Genomic DNA, 23,634 nt, shown 5'->3' on the forward strand with positions numbered 1-23,634 from the left:
TGATAACCATTAACATGTTTTTGTTTCCTTTGCAGCCAGTTGCCATGTAAGGACAGCCTTGCAGTACAGCAGCTTTAAACTGTGATCCAATTTTAATTCTTCTAATTCTTATTTTGTACATATTTTGAAACTGTCTGTGACTTTTCTGAATACTGCTTCCCTAACATCTCTTCTAGTGTGTGAAATATGTAATTTAAAACATAAGCCGTCTATGGCATTGCAACTTGCTCCACAGTGATGAAAAAAAAACGCATGTGGCCTTTTTTTGTATGTACACTGTTGTGTACTGGCCACTACTTTACAGTATGTCGGGGTACCATTCACAGTGAATGGCAAAGCACTGATCATAGAGCCATGCCTTGACATCTTGATAGTTTCATTGTCCCCTAAAGGCTTTGCTTTAGTAGTTGTAGTAGAACTTTAGCCACCTTTTCTAGTTTTATGGAAGGGTTAGAATTTACCATATAATAAGTTGCATTTGTGGTCTGTTATTAGCTCAGGAGATTTTTATTTCTGGATAGTCAGTTTTGAGATATACACAACGCTATCAGACAGCAGAACCAGGTAGGTGACCTGACTTTTCTCTGCTGCCGACGAGCAAAATAATCTCCTCTAGCTTTCTCCTCCTATCAGCAGGATTTCTGTGAGCACATGAACTGATTGGCTCCTTGTACTGCTCCTTCTTCTCACCTGCTGTACAGGTATGGCAAGAGGCTGATGCCAGGTCCCATTCAGATTCTTACACTGCTTGAATTTAAAAAGAGACATTTAATGATGTATTAATGATTATAGAGCTGCATTAATGCATGGCTTTTTTATTTGCCTAGAGTTCAGCTTTAAAATAAAAGGGCTGGGTTGGAGCTATAAAAGTCTCAGTTGTGCCAGGGGTTGGGAGAGATCTCCATGCCAGGGCCTTGGACCCAAAAACACAAATACATTTTAGACAGAGTTACATTTGCTTGCTGCTTAAAAGGAACATAATACTTGTTTTGTATACAAGCAGTTAGGAGAGATTTCACATTGTGTTGCATTGTTAGCCCCCTCATAAAACAGCTTTTCATTTTCCTTTAGCCGGAGCGAGGACGAGGCCCTCCAACTGGATAGAAGGTGCCTCTTCTGTGTTAGTCATCTGTTTTCTGGTCATATTCTGGCAGTGTTTTGGTTGAGCAGATTAGCCTGAAGTGATGTGCCCTTGGCTAGCAAATCCTTTTAACCCGCTCGAGTGGAGATCATGAATACGGAGATTGTTCCCGTGTCTGTTTTTCTCTTGTGTTTATCTGGCTGAGATGTCAGTCAAGCCATTATAGCCGCCTTACACGCTGAAATCACTTGTCCGCTGACAATAGCAGAGTCTTTTGATTAGAAGCCAGTGTCAGAACACAGAGCGGTGAGTATTAATGCATCAGGTGTAAACACTTGCAGGCCCCTCTTACTGGAGGCCAGTCGGGGTTTTTTTTACTGGTCTGATCGCTAGCTCTTTTCAGCACATTTTTTTAGAATGCAACGTGATGCAGGATTGTCAGTATAAAAGATATGATTTTCTTTTAAGGGTGTCTATGGACAAGAACTAAAAATAAATCTGTATTTCTATATTGCATTTCTGTCCCACTCCCAATAACCATAGTCCAGTCAGAATCAGAAACTGACCCATCGCACTCCTTACCAGAATCCCATTCACAATACTTTGGCGGGTGCTGAAGTAGCAGCGAATGGCGCCGCACAGATAAACATTTACAAGTATAAGCCACCAGCACACTGGGGTCCACCAGGGTCCACTTTATCGTCCCATACTTTTTTAAGGTCGGATAAATATCACCCTAACTTTCCTTTGCCTGATGAAGGGACCATATATTTCATATAGTTCCAAAATGTTGCATCTACTGTGTATGTGATATCATGTTTATCTGACCTTAATGAATTACAGAAAGAAAGTGGACTCTGGTGTGCTGGTGGCTTATACTTCTTCATATCCTGATCAGGACAATATCTGCAAGGAGTTTGCATGTTCTCCCTGTGCTTCCTCCAGGCACTCCAGTTTCTTTCGACATGCTAGAAGGTTAATTGGCTCCAGTCTAAATCTGGCCTTGTATGTGGGTGCAAACCGGACCCAAGATAGTAAGCTCCTTGAGGACAGAGGCTGATGTGAATGTGCATTATGTAAAGCGCTGCGTAAATTGTTGGCACTAAACACATACCTGTAATAAATAATAATATTGATCTAAAAGTTAGTAAACTTACTTATTGAAGATGCCCATAGGAGGTACTTCATCAATGCACTTCCTTGTGCTACAATTCTAACTAAACCTGCTGTTCGAACTACAACTCAACATCTGAACAATGTATCATTATCATTGGTTACATCTGAACTTCCCACAGTGTAGCATCATCATTGCTTGCTGGAAGCAATGCATGATGGGTTATGTAGTCTTGAGAAATCAAGACTGCATCACATTAAGCAGCAGGGAAAGAGACGCAAAGCACACTGCAAGTCTAGGAAGTTGTAAAAAGTGAAGGGCAGACAGAAGGCAGCACTCACTACATAAAAAGGATTTTTTTCAAGTAAGCTTTGATTGCATTATCAAAAATAACTCTGGTATGTATTCCTATTATAACACTGATGTTATAACAGGATAGTATATGCTGGGAGTTTATAACTTGTTTAAGTGTTATTTTGTCACAAATGTGCCCTTTGCTTAGTAACCATAAAGTAAAACTAGAGGTAAATTTTAAAAGACACATGATTAATGGGAAATAATCATATAAGTCTGTGCTACTATAATTACCTGAAATCTGTCTTTATATTATATTTCTTGCACACCTGAAATAATGCTGAGAGGGGAGGGGGGGCTACATGATTGGTTAAATAGTTATTATTATTGTTGTTGTTTATTAAAAACAATTGGAAGATTATAGTAAAGTTAAAGCCCATCACCATACAAAAATTAAAGTGAACTTTCATCCTCTTTCAAGAGCCAAAACTTTTTTTACTTTAGGATCGAGTAAGGAACGGTTATATCCCCTGTCAGCATTTTTCTCTTTTGTCTGATAGCCACAACAGGAAGTGAGAGGATATCCCTCTAAAGAGAGGGAAATCCCTGGTGGTCAGCAGAATGTTCCCATTGGAAGATTTCCCATCTATTCCTGTTTTGATGACACCTCAAAATGTGTGATTTTATTTTTCACTTACACCTATACTGATAATGGTCACCAGGACAAATAGAGTGGATAAATCTCTCTAAAGGTGCCCATACACTGCACGATTATCGTACGATAATCGTATGCGATCGGGTTTTCGTACGATAATCGAGCAGTGTGAACTGAGACGTGCGACCGTTTCTACTGTACGGTCGCACGTCTTCTGTCGAACCAGCATGTTCGAAAACCAGCCGGGAATCGTACGATTCTCGGCTGGTTAGAACGGTGCTCGGAAGACAAATGCCGAACGGGCCGGTGTGCGCACGCGCACACTGCCCGTTCAGCATTGCGGTCATCGGAAGCCCGCCCCTCAGGAGGGCGGGCTTGCGATGATCGAGAGTGCGATCTGCCTGTCCAAGATAGGCAGATCGTACGTTTTTTTAATCCCTTTACAACCATCGCAAGACTAAAGTCTTGCGATGGTTGTAGAGTGTATGGCCACCTTAAGAGAGACACAGACAGCAATAAAATCTGACAGAGTTTCTTATCCCTCTCCACTCTATTCAAAACCGAAAAAAAAAAGTTTTGGCTTCAGTTGCACTTTTATAACTTGCCATCATTCCCCCATTACTCAATCAGATATTAACTCTTGATGGGAAAGTATTATTTTTTGCAGGTCCTGCTCTTTTGGCATTAGAATTACGCTTTCCTCTACCCCCCAACCCAAACCCTCTGGGGATTGAAATGTCATGCATTCCAAGAGGCATTAGCCAATCTCTGCTACAGTGCACATGCTCCAGGCAATTTCCCTACCACGCTGCACATACACCATGGTGCATCATTAAAGTCAACTGCAAGAAGCAGGAAGAGACAGTCTAATGATTTTAGAAGGAAGATGATGGCACAGGGTGACAACGCTGGATTCATTGGCCATATTTGTTTATCATTAAGGGCCAACTGCAAGAAGCAGGAAGAGACAGTCAACCCCCTATTGACATCAGAAGGAAGATGGTGGCACAGGGTGACAACGCTGGATTCATTGGGTATATTTTTTTAGGATAACCCAGAGGGGAAAATTGTAAAGGGGAAAATTCCTCTTTAATCCTCTACCAACATAGGGTTTTTAATTTTTATTGGCAGGGATTACTTAAAGAAGACTGTAGAGAAGGGAGTGTGGGACAGGTGGCAGGCTGGAGTGGGGGTTTTACTGATACATATCAATGTGGCTAAATGTATCCTGTGCATCTAGGCATTGATGGCCCCAGTCAAGAAAGGGATGAAGCAGGCACTTAGATGTGTGCCCTGGTAGAGTGCCCCTGGGGGCCCCCTAGTCCTAGATACACAGCGACCGAGAGCAGGAAATGCTGAAATACAATAAGATGGAACATCAAGCACATAAAATCTTGTTAAAAAATGGTATTACTAAATTAACACAAAATGTGTATCTTCTAAAAATAGGCCGTAGTTTCCCTTCAATGAGTAAAGCCCACCTGACTTCCACACATTTTTGTGCCATTTACTATGGTGAAAACAGAGCAGCAATTAGAATCTAATCACTTTCCTTGTTTCTGTGATGTGCATAACTCATAATGATAAATGGCCCATTTGCAAATGATATGATGAAGATTCTAACAAACTGATTCTCTTTGACTTTGAGTGAGTGTAGTTCACAGCGAGCCTGCGTCTCTACAGCTTGAGGAGTACTTTAGTTTATTAGGGACTTTAATAAAATGACTAACAAGCATTTGATGAAATACTGCTCACATATCCGAGAAGATCTGGTGTGCAGAGTGCGGAGGAGGTTCAGTGAAGTCCAGCATTGAGGTGTTTGAATGAGAACTCCAATCAGTTCAAAAATCACTGGCTAACATCAATAATGTTAGATAGAAGTCAATGCTTATTTTTTTTTATATTTAGCAATGAACTCCAAACACAGTTCTTTTTGTTCCTTTTTGGTTTCAATAGTTAAGACTAAAGTCAAAACACCAAACTAAAGATAAAGTTCAGTAGATAAACTCTTAGGGGATGTTTTATGAATCTTCCACCTAGTCCTATGCTGGATGAATGCAGTTCACATGACATTTCTGTCACTAGATGGAGCCAAGGAGCATAGGATGCCATTTTACCCTTTGGAACTTTAGGACATTGTGCGGAGTTCCCTTTACCCATGGGTAACAAGTGCCTTCAATTAAAGGTCATCACATTGTTTAGGAAAGGCGGCACAACTGACTAGCTGCATGTGCTACCTCACTCTCTGCCATTCTGCAGTTCTGCTGTACAGGGTCTGCAAAATGCAGATGCCAAGTCAAATTCAGGTACTTGCTTGCTCAAGTGCATGCTTTGAAAAAAATATATTTAATGATGTATTAGTGAATGCAGAGCTGAACTGATTTGTCCTTTATTTTGGCATTTTTAAAACTTTTTGAGTCACTAGCCTAAAACAAGCATGCATCTGGAGGAATTTCTAATTGGCTTGCTTGTTCAGGGTCAGCTGAGTCTTTTAGATTACAGTGACATAACAATCAGGCTACAAATGGCAGCCGACATATTTTACTCAATACAGTTTCCTTTAAGGTGTACTGTTCCTTCAAAGAATATACAGTTGTTTGCGCTGCATTAAAGCAGTACATATATCTTTCTAAACAGACTTCATTTATTCAGCTGCTCCTCAGTGCTAGTGAAGGAAAACACTACACTCCCCTCCTAGTGTGAAAGTAATGGGTTTTGTCTAGAAAAAGATAACAATCCTCTCAAGCATTCGACCCTTCCAATTGAGAGAATTACAGCTTCACTTGAACACACAGACTTTGTCAGCTTAACATTTCAACACTCAATAGGTTCCTCTTAGACTGAAAGAGAGGGAGAGCAGGCAATACAAAGCTCACTTTGTGTAGGTTCCAAGCATGATACCCGTTTGATGCCTTGTTACATTAAAAGAAAAACTGAGAGAAGCTCCAGCTGTCAGGTGTTACTGAATGTTATCAGATATGGACCGTATGTATGTTACTAGGAGAGGTTGCAGGTGGGACATGTACAAAATCTTGGACACCAAGTTGAAGAATGATTTTTAAAGTGATACATGATGATGTAAAGTGACCTAAAGTGCGTCTAAAGCAAGAGCATTTTTTACGTTTTAGATAAAATAGGGAGGTGTTTGAACTCCTGTCAGGTTTGTATTGCTCACAGTGCATCAAACAATGACGTACAGACATCCATAGGAAACTCTTATGAAGGGTGGATATGTGGCTTAATGGTGGTACCATGCAAAATATAACAACGAGGAGAAAACCAGCTCACCAAGACATAGATTCTGAAGCAGGATATACTTAGGTCTCTTATCAGCAAATAAATTCCACCAATATTTCGAGATCATGGTGACCCTCTGTCTGTCACATTGAAAAGAGGGCCACCATGCTCTCCAAACATTGGTTTCACTTTTTTGCTAAAATGGGACTTTAGTAAATCCTGCTTCAGAATCTACTTCTTGGTGTGCTAGTTTTGCTTTATGATTAGGTATTTATTGCCGACCCCACTTGGACAGTAGCTATCAATCCATCCTGGAAAGATCTGGTGACCATTGTCACAGTGATTAAAAGTGCAGGTGAATTCAAAATGTTGAGTTGTCACCAGAACAGGGATATAGGGTAAACATGTTCCAGTGACAGCCATCTAAGAGAGGATTTTCTTTTACTGCTGTGTCTTCAGGACACAGATGATACAAAGCTGACAGTGCTTTGGCCCTTACCTGGCCCTTAGCCTACTTTATTTAAAACAGAAAAAAGGCAACTGGCCAATACAATCCAGAGTCACCAAATGCCTGGTCCTTCTTTACCTCTGGAAACCAGATTAGTTCTTGGATCCAACAGCCGATCCTGTGACCACAAGAACCGCTGAGCAATTGAGTTTAAAAATATCAAAATGAAAGAGATAACTTCTCTAGAGCAACATTTTCAACCTATTTACAATGAAGGAATCATTGACACAATTTCAAGTCTCAGAAAACCCGTACTAGTAGCTATTGCATCAAACGCTCATTGTATACTATATAATTGGTGGTTGTCAATGGAATAGTAATTCTCTTAGATTTGAGGTCAGTGGAAAAGGGCTCTTTTACATTGCTAGTCATTATAAAACATTGTAGATCAGAGGGAAAAGTTTCCCTTTGCATTAGGGTTCAGAAGGAGAGGTCACATCAATGTCCAGTGGAAAGTTACCCTTTTCTGTTACATTGGTGACCATTGGAGTGCCTTCTGCTGAGCGTTGTCCATACCGGAACTATGCAGGTACCATCATGTGGAAAATCAATCCATTCTGTTCACTGCTTAAGGAACCTCTTCAATCTCTACTAAATAACCCAGGTTGGTAAAGGCTGCTCTAGAGTAGCACCCAAGCACAAACTTTATTACAAATATCAACTATACAGAACTAGGTATAGCATGTCAGGAAGTTGTCACACAGATCTCCCTGCTTTGGATGCTGGCTACCAACTATATCTGCGACAAGGTGGACTAGTCCTGTGTTCCAAAGCATTTTGAACAATCTTGTGCTTCATCAGGGATGGGGCAGGTGCAATTAGAGCATTGTGGCAGCATTTTATGAATTGCTTAACTGATATCCTCTCACTTCCTGTTGTGTCTACGTGAAAGCAGGTGAAAGGAATTCTTCCCAATGGGACAAAGATGACAAAAAAGCGGGCAGGAGTTTTAACTCTTCTTTTATTCAAAATTTTAAAAACTATTTTTTACATTAGATACACTTTAAGCCTGCAGGCGTATACAGCTATTTGCTTTTGCTGAGATAGTCAATTTCAATTTCATGTTCCAGGAGTGCGAGTTCTATGTGGGTTAGGGTAGATCTTAGGTAGAGACTATTTTGTCAGAGACCATGAAAGAAAAAACACATACCACGCAACACCTTTCTACAGAGAAATTTTTAATTTACTAAACAGCATTAGCTGATTTAAGTGTTTTTCTTTTTTAATAGCCAGTAGGCCAATCAGTAGATCAACCATTATGTACAGCCAACATTACAGTCAACATGCTTCACCATCATGACTAAAAGTATTAAATGCATTTTGTTTATAAAAGTGCTACAAATGAGCATAGATTAGTGTGTACAGAAAATCTGTAATATGGTTTTCCATTTGTATTGTATACATAATAATAGCGGCATAATCATTACATACTGTATATGTTACAGGTGAAGCAACAAGAAAATATACACATTTACAGCCTACAGGAAAAATTGTGATGCAGCATAGTTTAGTTTTGTCTAAAATACAAGTTAGTCAAATAGTCCTTGCAAACATAAGGGCATGAGGACAGTAAATTAAAGACAACATTTTAACCTACTGTTGATATTTTTCTTTTTTCTTCAAAATGGTACAATTAAAGCTTTACTTTTTTGCACAGCTGCTCCAGTTTTTGTCTGCTCCAGTTTTTGTCTGCTCCAGTTTTGATAAATTCCTCCCAATGTGTTTCTCTGTGCACCATACAAAAAATCAAAAACAGAGCAAGAGAAAGAAAGAGGCTGCTACAGCTAAAATCTGTCTATTGACCTTACTACATCCATGTTTATGTAAAATCATTTTTAGGTCATACTAAGCTTTACCTTTTCTATGGGTAAAACTAGGAACTAATGAGGAGGGACATTTTTGTGAGTGAGGTGAGTCCACCTACCCCAAATGTTGCCTACTACTTCATAAAAAGCTAATAGGTTCAATTAAATAATTAACTGTCACCCACAGAGGTCCCCTTGGCTGTGACCAACCCACTGATTATAATGTACTTTATGCTGGCTCTGTATGAGGCAGGGGTGCAGATTGACTGCTCAGGCAGTCTTAAATAGAATCTGCCCGCAGCAGAGAAATAAAAGTTGTGAGAAATTAGCGGACTGTTTAGAACGGAAGAGAGACAACTGAAGGTGGCAAGTGCTGCATTTTTAGGAAGTAGACAGCAAGGAGGTAGGGAAGGTGGGTTCAAAGTCAGTTAAAGGAGAACTATGAGATGAGTGATTTCCACTCACCTCATAGTTCTAAGCCGACCTGTGACAATGAGACTGTCACAGGTCGGATCGGGAGGTGAGGGAACACATACCGGGTTCCCTCACCTCTCGATCCTGTCACGGCTCTCTGCCGTGACAGGGGGAGGGGCTGGATTCCCCTCTCCCCGCTCCGATCTGCCAGCGCTGACTGGCGGAACGGACAGGGGAGGGGGCGGGTACAGCTGGCTCTGCCTCTAGGTAGGCAGAGCCAGCTGTCACTCACGCAGCTGGGCGGATCCCGTCATCTACGTCGGGATCCGCTCCAGGTGCGGCGTCTCAGTATACCGCGAGCTGTAGCTCGCGGTATACTGAGCTTAGGGTAATGGAAGGACGCTAGTTTGTGTCCTCCTGTTACCCTAAGGAGAACTATGGGGAAAACACTGACCCCATAGTTCTCCTTTAATGACTTTAGTTTAATTTTAACAAACTATCTGCCACTCTTTTGGGGCACATCACAAGTTCATCATTTGAAACACATTCAGCCTTATTCAATAAATAGTCTTATTCTTACGAATTGCTGATTCATATGTTCAGCAATTCTTAGCAACTAGAATTTACTTTACAGAACCAGATTCATTCTTCTGAGGCCAGAAACTTAAATAAGGCCAACTGATTTTCATTAATGTAAATGAAGACAATAGAATAAGGACAGCCGCAGTTGTTGAGCAATGCTCATTTTTGTTATCTGTTCCTGCACTATAAACACTTCTATAACCACTATGAGATCTCAAAAAGGTTATGTTCTAACTGAACCCTGTTGGTATTACTGGCGTTATCTGTAAATAATGATCATTGCACAGCAGATTATTAAATATCTCACCATGAAAAACCCCAAAAATGTCTTTGGTTTTAGAAGACAGAACTTTGCTGTTTTGTTAATTGAATCTTGTGCTTTCAACAAAGCGCTAAAGGTAGCTGTATGAGCAAAAGAATAAGCTATAATTGATTCTGGCGAGGTCAGTATGGAAGCTAATATAAAAGTATAAAACAGGACTAGCTTCATAAACAAGTATAGATAAAACCAGTCTAACCAAAATACAAAAATCAATTAGAACCACTAAAATTCATTCAGATAGAATAAATAAACAAACAATGTTTAAAACGTCAAAATCAGTGTCCAATGCTTAAAAAATCCAAGTGAAAGGTGATTTCCATGTGCAAATATAAAAATGTGCAAAAATAGCAGTGTACTTGAGATTGATCCAAACTGTCCCTCTCGGGTAATAGTTTGAGGCTTTTATATGCATAGAATGTTGCCGAAATTGATTCCTCTGTTGTGGTTGGTTGGCACAGTCTTTAAACCACCAATGGTCTTCCTTGCCTTGCTGTCTAGGAATCCCGATATGTCTATAGCATCCAGTGATCTTGACCATGAAGCTAAGGATAGGCTTGAAAAAAAAAAATTTCTTTGGATTCATTTATTTTTATTGTCTTTTAAATGTATTGTTTGATCAGTCTACAAGATGGTAGTAATCTTAATAGCAAAATACATAGAAAATTTGATGTAACCACACGATCACCCACAATCGAGTGCGCTAACCCAATCTTAATTTATAAGTATTGAAATTGCTTTCTTGTGTTGCCACTTGCCACAATCATTCACACTTGAAATTGCTTACATGTGTTGCCACTTGCCACAATCATTCACAATCAAAATTTATTTAAGGATGATCCTGGCTACACAATACCATCTAATAGTCATATTAGAAGTCAACTTGAAATACGTCGGAGAGACTGAGCACTGGAATCCTAAATTATGAGCAGGCAATATCTGACTCTACTGAAAATCAAGCTGAAGTCACTCAATGTAGTGTGTCCTTCAGTTATACTATTGTTCAGCCTATAGGCAACACGTCCACTGAAAGATCATTATATGTGTGTGGTCACGTGAGTCTTGTTTCACTATAACAGTGATGGAATAACTAGATGGATAACAGTTAGAGGCAGAGAAAACGACAGTGATATCTTATTACTGCTTTCCTCTAAAAGGTCACTCACTTGTTAACTTTCCTGTTGCTTGCTAGCACAAAAACTGACAAGATCTAATGGTATTTAAGTTAAATGGCTTAAAGGGGGAACAAACAAGGAAGTCAATTTAGCCGTTTCCATCACTGTGACAATGTGCTTCTGTGACACCGCTTGTCGTGTGGTGGAAGACCCTGGTTTAAGTGTGCTCAAGTAACGCTAGTAAGGAGGCATCCTGAAAGCGGAACATTTTACTTAACTCCTTTCCAGAGTGTTGCAAAGAAATTGAGACTGACAGAAGCTTCACTGGGGCTGGCGAGTCTTGCCAGCCTACATTTTTCATCTAGTCTTTAGTTCAGTGATGAGCTGCAAAAAAATGTACTCCTTAGCAGAGTACCAGCACAATGATCGCATTTGGAAGAATTTACATTTGTGTCTTTTTATGTGATGGGTATAGTTGGAAATATAATGCGTTTGCTGTTCTATTTCAATGTATTAGATAAAATCCAAAAATATGCATGTTCAATTGTGTATTTTGAAAAGATGGTGAATATATTATTATTTACTTTCCAAATTACTTTACATTTAACAATCTAGCATATTTTGTTCACATAAATGCACTTAAAATTCTCTGAGCTTGACATCTGTTTATAGCCCTTTAAAGTGTTTCCACTTTTGCAGCAAAATTGGGATAACAGCTATTTTATAAATGTTACATGTTCCCATTCACATTGCATAAATACCGCTTCAAGATTCGGATCCAAATTTGTTTTCCCAAATTTGGTCCGAATTTGCAAATTTTCAATTCTAATGACCAGCGTAGACAAAGATGACCAGTACGGACTAAGAGGGCCGGTACTGACTAAAATGACCAGTACGGACTAAAATGACCAGTACAGACTAAAATGACCAGTGCGGACTAAGAGAACTAGTATGGACTAAGATGGCCAATACAGATCTAAAATGACCAAAAAAAAATTATTCAGTTAATTTTTATTTAAAGAACCCCATCCCAATTAATCCAAACTTAAAACAAAAAATTGGGATTAATCCGAACCAAAAAATTTGGATTGATACAAATTGATCAGAATTCCAAATAATGAACCAAATCGAATTTCAGATCAGAAATCCCCCCCAAAAGAATTTGAATGGATCCGAAACAAATCGAGACAAATCTTTTGTGTAATCAGTACTAGGGATGGGAAAATAACTTTATGATGAGCATACAGTTATACTGTGAGTAAGGTAGAACCTCCAAACATCATTGAAGAATCCCTTAAAATATACTGCCAACTGTTACTGTTACAGGAAACTTGTAATGAGAGAAACTCAACGCCTCCATTGCTGACCTTTATTTCCTCTATTAAAAAGGCTAGTTGTCATGATTTCACATCGACTCATTGACTTAAAGTGACACTAAACTCAGGAGTTAAATCTTAAAAATGCATTCAAGTACCTCAACTATTAACATAAATGTAGCTTATTTGTGTATCACTTGGCTGTAGATCCTCAAATCATCTCTGCATTTGTGCTGGCACTGTCCTTCCTTCTGGAGAGTGGCTACTTTTGTTCCCCATGGTTCCTGTGTGTGTTGTAAATTAGTCACTGCTCCAAGCTAACCAGCAACTCAAGGACTCGTCTTGTCCTCCTTATATGCCAGCAGTTGTGGGGAAAAAAACTGTAAAGCTGCAACTCACTGTGAATCAGACATTTTAGCAAACTTTATTTCTCACAGTGGAAGAAGGCATATATATTTGTGTAGACTTCAGCTTTAGCTATTGATCTCTGTAACTAAACAACAGATGTTGTACTGCAAAGGCAGCACGGGGAAAATATGTAATAAGGAACCTAAAGCACCACCTGCTGGCTGGATATAGGAGTGCAAGATATTTATATGCAATAGTTTATATTCACATGACTAAACAAAAAGCAAAAACATAAAAAAATGTATACTGTACCTGTTCATACTAAAGAAAATATGTACAAAACCACTAAAGATTCTCTTTAACAAGTACTGGGACTTTTTTTTTGTATAGTTTAAACACCTCTATGGTAGATGGCATGTGACCTTTGCATTTGGGACCTATTTGGAGCTCATGACAAAAATGAGCCTTATTAGGAGGTTTGGCTTTTACATTTTGGTCCCCAAATCTCCTAGAAATTCTGCAGTATTTATAAGTAAAAAATTTTCCCATTTTGTATCAAACTGAATCAGGAAACATTCGTGACACCAGTGACAAGGCCATTGTCTGAGACTTTTCTGTGTGCCGAATTTGTTAACATTAATTCTTTTCAGCGCCATGTCCTTGTCACATGACAGACTGACATGACACAAACCAGTTGACATTTTAAAGTCATCAGGAAGTGATTAAAGGGCTCTCTTCTTTATCAGCATTTGCAGTGTTTTCAGCTCCTATCAGCAGCCTGGAATGGTGCACTAATTAGATGTCTGACAAGCCCTCCAACTCACTGCTGCGGTGTCTGACCCGGCAGGATGATGAGTGAAAAATTAAAACTTGTTATTACACTGTCAAAATAGCTCAGAAAATGAAATTGTCACTCAGAGCCAAGACGGTGTGTTTGGCCCTTGCTTTCTTGCTGTTATGGTGAGGAAGAAATTTTTAAATTTGATCATTTGTGAAGAAAAAATGTCACATTATGTGGATAATGCCTAAATTTGTAATGTCATAAACAGCAGCTATCTTTTCTTGACAAAGAGCACTCATAATGTAATCCCTGCTATTTTTCTGTCCTTGTTAATGACATCTGAATTGTCAGAATTAGGGATGCACCAATACTGGTATTTCGGTATCGAGTACCAATATTTTTTTTCTGTATTCGTCCATACCGAATACCAATATCGGAAATCCCATTAAGGAAGCCAGGCGGCGTGTAATGACTCGCCACCAGGTTTCCTGATTAACCAGAAAACCTGGTGGCATGTAAAGACTCACCACCCGGCTTCCCGATTAGTAGCGAAGCCGTCCCAATGGTTCTCGTCACTAGGTGATGAAAAAGCATGGAGCTGGCTTTCTGGCCAATCGGAAAGCCGGGCGCCGCGTCATTACACCGTGCCCGGCTTCCTGATTGCCCAGCTTGCCAACCAATCAGGAAGTCGGGCATCGAGTCATTACACACTGGATGGCTTCCCGGCCAATAAGGAAGCCTGGCGGCGTGTAATGACTCACTGCCCGGCTTCCTGGTACCAGAAGTATTGGGCTAGGCATCGGAGCATTTGGGCGAGTATGAGTACTCGCCCAAATCCTCTGCATTAGCAGCGATATTAGTATCGGTATCGGTGCATCCCTAGTCAGAATGGTACAAGGTGATTGGTTGCTGCATCTGTTGGGACCAGCCTGTCCCCGATTTTCCCAGAAACCTGGAATCTGATTGGTTGCCATGTTCTTCTAGACCAGGGGTGGGCATACTCCGGTCCCCTAGCAAGTACAAATCCCATTAGGTATTGCCAGACTCTGACAGCCACAGGCATGACTCCCAGAGGCAAATGCATGATGGAATTTATAGTTACACCACAGCTGGAGGGCTAGAGTTTACCTAACTCTGTTCTAGACCATCATGTGTCTTTATTCAACCTCATCCTGGATCTGTGTCTTTATTTAACCTCATCAACTATGTAACCATGTTTGCAGACATTTTTCAAATGGTTCCATGGTTCAAAATGAGTTAGGGGTAATCACCCAGTGCATAAATATGCATGCTCAAGTCATATAAATGTGTATAAAAATACATTGAAATTCCTATATTAGACGTGATGACTCACAGGTCAATAGACCGCCGGTGTGGATGGCAGGAGAGGCCTTTGGGACCGGTCTAGCAGCCAGCAGGGACACGTTTCGGGTGAGTATTTTACACCATGCACCAAAATGAGCACTACACCCTTACAGTGCAGGTGTGGCTCCACTGCAAGGGTTAGGTTTTATTCTACCCAGAGTTCTTCTTTAATTAGTTAAATAGTGTGTGCACAAAATAGTCACAATTGCATAAAGTACAGTCAGCCAATGGACAGGTGGAGCCAGCATAACAGATGTGCAGTAAAAGATAAATGGAGGACAGTTCGCAACCTTGGTACCCGTGGCTCTGAACATCAGACTTGGGACACGTGCCCTGGATGCCTGGTACTAGCAACACTGCTAATGTGCACCCCATCAGTGGTGTAACTATAGATGAAAGGGGGCCCCATTAGGTTGTTGAGGAAAATTAAACATAGAACATGTGAAGATAACACAGCACTGTATCATTAAGGATTAGAGTGGTTGCAGTTGATGACAACTCTAATCCCCTGTAAAGTCTTCAGTATAGAGATGATTTCAGATGCACAAGAGGAGTCTTTGGAATTTTGGCATCATTACTCACAGCCCAGAGAGAGGTCATGGGGGGGGGGGCTTCCATCACATTTTTTGTTATGGGGCCCCATGATCTATAGTTACGGCTCTGCAACACCCCACCATGCTGAATTGTCCACTACTGCAGTAGTAAGCTCTGATTTTTTTTTTGTGCTATGCATTGCCACTTCAGATCTTTGAAGTTAATAAAATATACATTACAATATTTAGACTACACAACGCTCGCAGCGTTTTCTGGCACCGAACAAAGTTTGTAAGATTTATCGCCACTCCACATTATCAGTCTAAAGATGGATTGGACCTAAAAATAAAATGCAGTGCTTGATAATTTATTGTCACAGCAATCTGCAATACCTTATGTTGTAATATTGCCAAAATGACAGGGGAAGGAGCTGCTGAACCTCTCTATCCCACTGCATCGCTCACATATCTGCCAAAATACTTCCTGGTAATTCGCTAATTAACTTACTGGCAAAACTGCGAATAAAACCACAGCTAAATCTATAATGTTTCCCTTTCATTTCTTTAAGTAGAAGCAGGATGGGTGTGCATTTATACTTGCAGGAACTTGCTGGTGGGTGTGAAGCAGACTTAAAGGAATACTCCTAAATTAGTTTTCATTCTTCTAATCTTTCTCCCAGACATTGCAAAACCACTGACACATCTATCTGCTTAGATGCTGCTCCCTCTTCTGTCTTCTATACATGGGCGGTTCAGTTAAAGACAATCATAGCTAATAGTTATAATTCACTATTTTACATTTCAGTAATTATTTATTAATCCTTAATACATTTGACATTAAGGGACTGACATATAAAACTTCTGCCCAGCATATAGCTGGGAGAATGCTGTTCACACAACACTACCACCACAAGGTGGGGCCAAAGAGCATGGGAAATGCTATACTCCTTGTCTCCATCTAATGGTGGGAATTCCCTCTACAAATATTTGCCCAGCGTATATTTATATTGCCAAATTCTATTCCCTTATGCAAATTTCGCAATGGCCTGCGGTATCTACAGAGCTAAACAAAAGCAAGAATTGATAACCCAGCTATGTAGAGAACTATAGAATGTGGGAGAGGATATAGGATAACATAGCATAGAGGATAAGATACTGCACAGATTTTGTAAAGGGCTTATGTGTGCACCATTTCTTTTTTTTGCTTGCTTATGCCATGGAATTTCTTGTGCTCCTCGGCTCCATATAGTGGCAGTAATGTTGTGCAAATGGCATTTGCCCAGCTATACGCTGGATGGAAGTATTATACATCAGCCCCCTTGTCTCAGTTTACACTTTTTAGCACTTTTTTGTGTGCGTTTTAATGCATTATGAGGTTTTATTTTGGCCCATGAAGGTGAAATAAAGTAAAGGTTGCTAGGGGGTGGAGTCAATTGGCATGTGCCAAAACACATAAAATACATGTTACATATTTTTTTAATTCATTGACATTCAAGTCTTTGGTGCCAGAAGTGCACTGTGCAGCACCACAGGAAGCACCTGCACCTTTCCAAAAATCGCACTGCATCATGTTGCATGAGTGTGAATGGACACCATATGAAGAATAATACGTTTTCCATTGACATGCATTGCAGCACAACAGTAGACGTGTGACAAATTGCATTAATGTGAACGGTGGCTTCACAAATGATTCGGAAACCAGTAACTCAATAAATGTAAACAGTAGCAAATACAAAAAAAAAAATAGATGCAGACTTGAAATTTTTGATTGAGCTGTGCCAGAATTGTGCAGAATTTGATCCAGTGGGTGCAGAGGACTGTAAATTAATTATATTTAATTAATGGCAATAGCAAAGTGTTTGTGTGAAGTATAGTAGGGGTGTTTTGGATACACCTTGAAAGGAGGGTCTTCTGGCACATTTCCAACTTCTGATGAGCACCCCTTCAAGCCACCCCCCTCCCCAATAGTTAGATCTGATAGTATGTATGGAGGCAGTTGCATTGACAGTGTTTGGACCACATTAGACCATACCTAGCATTACGCTGTAGGCCTTCCCATACCAAAGAACACTCTTAGCCCTCATTCAAACTTGAGGGTGAGCGTTTTCAAGCTACTTTGAAGCATTTTTTTTATTGTTCATTCAGGTGCTTTTCGGCATTTTCAAGCTTGAGCATTTTTGTTTCAGTTACTAGGTGGAGACAGTTGGGGGTGAAATCGCACAAAAAACATGCATTGACCCGCATGGTACTCATGGTATTCATGCACTCTCTTTGAAGCCTCTGGGGCCACAAACATGCAATTCTGCTCAAAAGGAAGCCTGTGTACTTTTTTAGGCTTCAAGCTACAAGCCACAGGCGATACAACTCACATGTGTGAATGAGCGCCATTATATGATAGAGTTCTTGAGGTTGAGTGTTTTTTGCACTTTGGGAAACATGCAACAAAATGCTCAGGTGTGAATGGGGCATGAACTGGACAGAGCACTCACTGACGTAACACAGATACTGACTCATAGGTGAACTTAAACTTCCTGATATCTTCAGACTTTGTAGGTGAGATCTCTGCACTTGTGTTCCTGGGTCTGCTGTGGCTCTCTGGTGCATTGGAAATTATGGCAGGGAGACATAGAGGAGGCTAGGAGCTAACCCAGGCATCTCCTTGAACTGAAATTCCACTTTTGGGTGGGTTTGCCCGGTAATGCTATGCATTGCTTTTGAAGTCAGGAGAAAGCATGTCACAACTGTGTATTTTCTTTGCCTTTAAGGTGTTTTTACAAATTCATGTGGATCAGTTGTTTTTGGTGTAGAAATTTTGGTACATTTTTTTATTCGATAAGTGGTCATATTGTAGGTAGGCACCAGATCCGCTATTGTCACCCCCTAGTATCAACTGACCGTATTCATTGCTGGAATAGTAAAAAATTTGCCTGAGGTTTGTAGTTAAAATCTGGTTTAGATAAATCAAAAGCAGGGAGATTCTTGTATGGCAGGTCCTCAAATACAGCTTCCTCTCCAGCAAGATAAACAGTGAGCATCATAGTGGTGGCATCACTTACAGGGTTATTCACTAAAGCGTGAAGAGTTTGGAGAAGGCAGGAGAAGTGAACAATCTAGGACAACATAGCTGAACTGGAACGTGAGCTCAATTGGAGAATGCTCACACGTCATCTCATTTATTTGAATTGGCAGCCATACTGTATGTGCCAAAATTGTACCAAAGAAGTATGTGCAGCTTTTTTTTAAACTAATGCACCAAAACGTTGTGTACTTTGTACCCAGTGTTTTGGCATGCAAAATTGTGCACAGAGCCATGCAATTTAGCGCATGTTGTTGCAATAGAAAAATGAGAATGGATTGGAATGCATTTTTGAATAGTGAATTATAAAAAAGATCCCACTTGCTGCGTGTGTGGTGCACTTCCAGAAAAATGCAACCACCATAGTGATGAATGGCAGCACATGGAAAAGGCCTAAATGAACTGCACCAGAATGTCACCTATAACATGCCAAAAATCTGTGTGTTCTAGGGATGCACAGATGCCAAGTACTGTACTTGGTACAAGTACAGATACTTTTACAGCTACTATACCAGAGAAAAACTCAAAAGTTAGGAGGCAGCTGTCATTTTTAGGGAGCATTGGCTAAGCGGCCCCTCAAGGGATGCACCGATACCATTTTTTCAAGACCAAGCATAAGTACCAATACTTGCCATCACAGATACCAATTAATGAGACCTATTTGTTTATTGTCATGTGACAGTTTTTCTAAAACAATACAGACTAATGATTTCAGGACAGTGGTGGAGCGCCAGAGCCAGGTCACAGCTGCAACCGTTGCAACCCGGGTAGTTCTTGTGAAAATGCCAAGTATAGGCACTTGTATCTGAACAAATATCTTTGCATTCCTAGTGTGTAGATATTCCTGGAACAAAAATTATCTCCTCAAAAACAACTAAGTTGCGCTTGAAATCCCACAATGCATTCCACTGCATCAATGGTCATGGAGCAGAAATGAAAAGCCACACAGAGATAAAGTTGATGGACAGATATTGTCACGTATCTTGGTATGAGCCTGAAGTGATGAGGAAGGCCTTCCCTTGCTGCTCTCGTCTGTGCTCTACTGGAGATGGAACAGTAGTTATACAGACAGAGAAGGACACGAGTGCCTGTGGCTGGTATGACTGCTGGGCACACTGGATGTGCCGATGCGGACTCCAGATGCAGCTGGTGGTCGATGGCAGGCCAGACGACACAGGTGTGAGAGTCTGAGACGTAGTCAGGGACAAGCCAGATCGGTAACGTGCGGTCAGCGTGATACAGAAGCATGCGGCAGAAGCAGAGTCAGGAACAGGCCTGGGTCATACACCAAATTAGCAGAGTGGTACCGAATCAGGAGGCAGGAGAATGGTCAGGGACGAGCCGAGGTCACAAGGCAGGCAGCAAGCAGGCAAGAGTCAAGCTGGGCCAAACAGATATCAGGAGCAGAAACACAGAGGCAGGTACAGCTGAAGATCTCTCAACAAAGTGCAGATGCAGGAGCCATCTTTAAATAGCCCGCCTGGTGCCAAGGAAATGCGTGTGCACGTTACATGCGTGTGCACGTTTTTGCGCGCGAACGTTCACGTCTTCGCACATGTGCAGTACGAGCGGCAACGCGATGATTTCACGCATAGCGTGCAGCGGTCTGGGCAATAGCTGTACTATGACTGTTGACTGATGTACCCTGACAGATATCCCTATAATTAATTTAGTGCATTTTGCAAATATAGCTCTTGATACATATTTTTTACAGACAGATTATATAAATCTAGCAGAGGAACAATCAAATGTGCAAAAATGATCAAATGTGTAGTTGTGAATTACATTTTCTTGATGTGCTATTAATTTCTGAAAGCATGCTCAACGTTGGGAAAAGATATGTGGCAACACCAGGGTTAACTCTTTGCCTGGCACACCTGCAATGTATGGGGGAGATCTCTTTAAACACTAATACTCCCAGCGTGAAATACTCCTGACCAGAAATGTATGGACAGTGTTTGGCTCGCGGCCCAATTGCACTTTCCATGATGGGCTTAATTGGAGTGCCTGGGTTAATTCTCAGCCATATTTTTTTATATCAGATGTGTCAGAAGATATTGCTCCTTGGCAATAGCGGGCTGTGATTTTGAAGAGGCAGAGTCCATCCTTCAAAGGAATGATGTTCAACATCGTACTTTTAAATAAGAGCCTGCAATTGATTTCTGGGAAGGAGGAGAGATGATCGCTTCGAGAAGCCTGATTGCTACAGCAGTAGAAATAAATGTGGATTTGTGTTGTTCAGTTGCAGAATAGATTGAGGTGATTCCAGTAGTACTATAGGTGCATTCACAGGGCTTGACTGTTTGGTATATGTTGAGTGTGATGTATATCATAATTTATAGCATGGTAACATTTTATATTAATTACATATTATTCCTGTATTGTTCGATGGGAACAGCCCATGTTACCTTCCAAGGATGACAAGTTAGTGTCTTCTGCTAAATGTTGTTATATAGAGCTCTGTCATCACAAATTAAAGTGAACCTGTGCAGGCAAAGAAACAGGTTCACCTACATGTCTGGGTGCTTGTGCAGCCAATTGCCAGGTAAGGGTGCTGCCAGTGGATGGGGGTGGGGGGTGAGGCTGGAAGGGAGTCTTTAGCCCTGTGAAAGCTTAAACTTGACCACTAGATCTTCATAATTACAACTTAAATCCCCCAGATGAAGCTTTAGGCAACTATCCAACTATACACCAGGCTCCAGTGGCGGAACTACCAGGGTCGCAGAGGTCGCGGCCATTTACTAATGTGCTGTGAATAGATTTTGACCTAGTTAGCAGGAGTTCTAGTTACACAGACAACCAAAGGATTAAGAGGAAGGATACACCATGTTCCTTGTCTGCTACACATACTGTATATATGGATTTTCAGTTGAAATCTGCCACCGGCCAAGCTTAATATCTTGCTAATCGGCCCCGCTGGCTGTCAAAATACCTGAACAATCTGATTGGATGCAGGCATTGTTTAGGTATTTTAAAAATCCAGCTGGGCCGACTAGCAAGATACTGAAGCTTGGCCCAGTGGGAGTTTCCTCCATCCACACAGTTTAGCGTAGATGGAGGAATCTGTTGCACTTTTTCCATCTGACCATAGAAAATCTGCAGAAAATCTATAGGGGTACGGCCAGCTTTACACAACAAGGTTGATTCCACTTTTAACAAAAAGAAAGGCGTGTGTAAGGCCTAAATAGAGGTAGCAATCCAACATATCAACTGGCAATAATGACATGTTGGAAGACATCCCTGTTAAGTGATCTGATCGCTGATTGGTTAGAAGCCTCGTCTCCTTAACCAGTAGTGATAACTCTGATGGTTAAAAATCTAATCTAACAATGTTTTTGTTAAAAGAACAATATTTAGAAAACTAGTCCCATACCCTTATCACTTGGGGGTAAGGCTAAGAACTTCTGCTGTAGGCAATGACTTAACAGATAACACCTAAGTTGTGCTGTAAACAAACACGCTGATTTCTGAAAGCTCAGCAGATATGCTAATGCTAATAATGTACTGATGTTCTTTGCTTCTGCGTGTACAATTAACACAGCTTCATTCAATTGATACATCTCTTTTTCTGTTTCAGCAACAAGGGGCTGCCACGTCTGTCTACTGCGGGGTCTCCCCAGACCTGGAGGGCCTTGGAGGAATGTACTTTAACAACTGCTGCCGTTGCCTGCCGTCACAGGAGGCCCAGAGAGAGGAGACTGCAGAGGCCTTGTGGGAGCTGAGCGAGAGGCTTATCCAAGAACGAGTTGGCAGCCAGTCCAAATAGCAGGGAGCTGATGTTAGAATCAAAACACACGGAGTGGTGTGTGCGTGTATGTGTGTGTGTGTGTGTGTGTGCGCTAGGAACCTGCCAGCTCTGGAAGCTTTCCAACCCTATCATCAAGAGGGTTTCTATATACCTCTGATACAGATTAACTAGTGTTAAATGGAATAATAGCAGTCACAACATAGTGAAAAATGTTAAGTACTAGAGGGAAATGGGGAATTCTGCAGGGTTAAAGGGACAATATCTCTTTCCTCGCACTGAGTTAAGCTGATTTCTTTGTCTTAAAATTAAGGAGTTTTCAAAATGGAGCGTTTATTGCTACAAAATGACAATAAAAAGTTGAATGATAGCTCTGATTATAAGCAAAGCCGCTTTTCACTTAATTAACTGAAACATGAATTTAATAACATTGTTCAAAACGCACTGGGTACAGTAACCCTTAATAATCAAAAGCCATCATTCTGGATACAGTAACCCCCTACTAATCAAAAAGCATCCTTCATTCGACCACCTGCTGCCATAGATGTGAGAATTGGAACTACTAGCTAGATTTTTTTCCTTCAAGATAATAACATACTGTAGGGACAAATACTTACACTGTATGAGTGCAAGTGTGTGCACACCCAGCATTGTTATATCTTCCCAGAACAGTAGCTGTTAGTCAGGAAATTCCAGCAATGTTGACTGACCCCTCTCCCACCTCAGGACCAATTGATGTGCGATTGATGAGGTACCCATACACCCTGGCCACAGCTCCTTCCTCCCTGTTCCCTCAACCTTTATTATGTGGCCCTGCCCGGAACCACAAAACAATTGCAAGGAAAATGTCCTGCTTTTCTACCTACTTCACATACATGGCATTATTCATTCCTATGGATGAACTTTACTCTGCTTGATAGCTGAAGGCCGCCATAAATATGGCTCACCCCTAGGAATTAATGGTCAGCTTGTGTCCACATTGTCATTTGTGCAGCAATACTATAATAAAAATGTTTGGACTCTCCAACTGTTTGGTGCTTTTATTAGACTTTATGCATGTAGATCTAAAATTCCCAGCCCTTTTCTGGGAAATGTCCCACATTTGTTGAGAGCAGCCCCTTCAGAGCCATTGTGCTTTATCACGAAAAACCTATCTCCTTACAATCTGAATCTAGCGCCTCAGCTCTACTTGTTCCAGGTAGGAATTAATGGGGTGTGTTGCTCATGTGCAATATGGAGAGAAGCTAGCTGAGATGTTTATCTTTTCATGGGTTGCCCACCACTAAACAGGGCAGCACAGTGAAGCCCTCAGGAATGGGGAGGAAGATATTTTAGCAGAAGAGCTG

General features: G+C 40.9%; 1 protein-coding gene across 1 annotated transcript in view; it reads left to right on the forward strand.

Moving 5' to 3' along the window:
• WWOX (WW domain containing oxidoreductase) overlaps nt 1-22,754 on the forward strand; it is an 811,799-nt gene extending 789,045 nt beyond the window's left edge. The window contains exon 9 of the mRNA XM_018555739.1: nt 22,121-22,754. Within this exon, the coding sequence (XP_018411241.1) occupies nt 22,121-22,309 (189 nt within the window). The 3' untranslated portion in view covers nt 22,310-22,754. The remainder of the gene's footprint in view (nt 1-22,120) is intronic.
• The last annotated feature ends 880 nt before the right edge of the window (nt 22,755-23,634 follow it).

The sequence above is a fragment of the Nanorana parkeri genome, unplaced genomic scaffold, assembly GCF_000935625.1.
Source record: "Nanorana parkeri isolate BGI_ZX_2015 unplaced genomic scaffold, ASM93562v1 scaffold211, whole genome shotgun sequence".
Taxonomy (NCBI): domain Eukaryota; kingdom Metazoa; phylum Chordata; class Amphibia; order Anura; family Dicroglossidae; genus Nanorana; species Nanorana parkeri.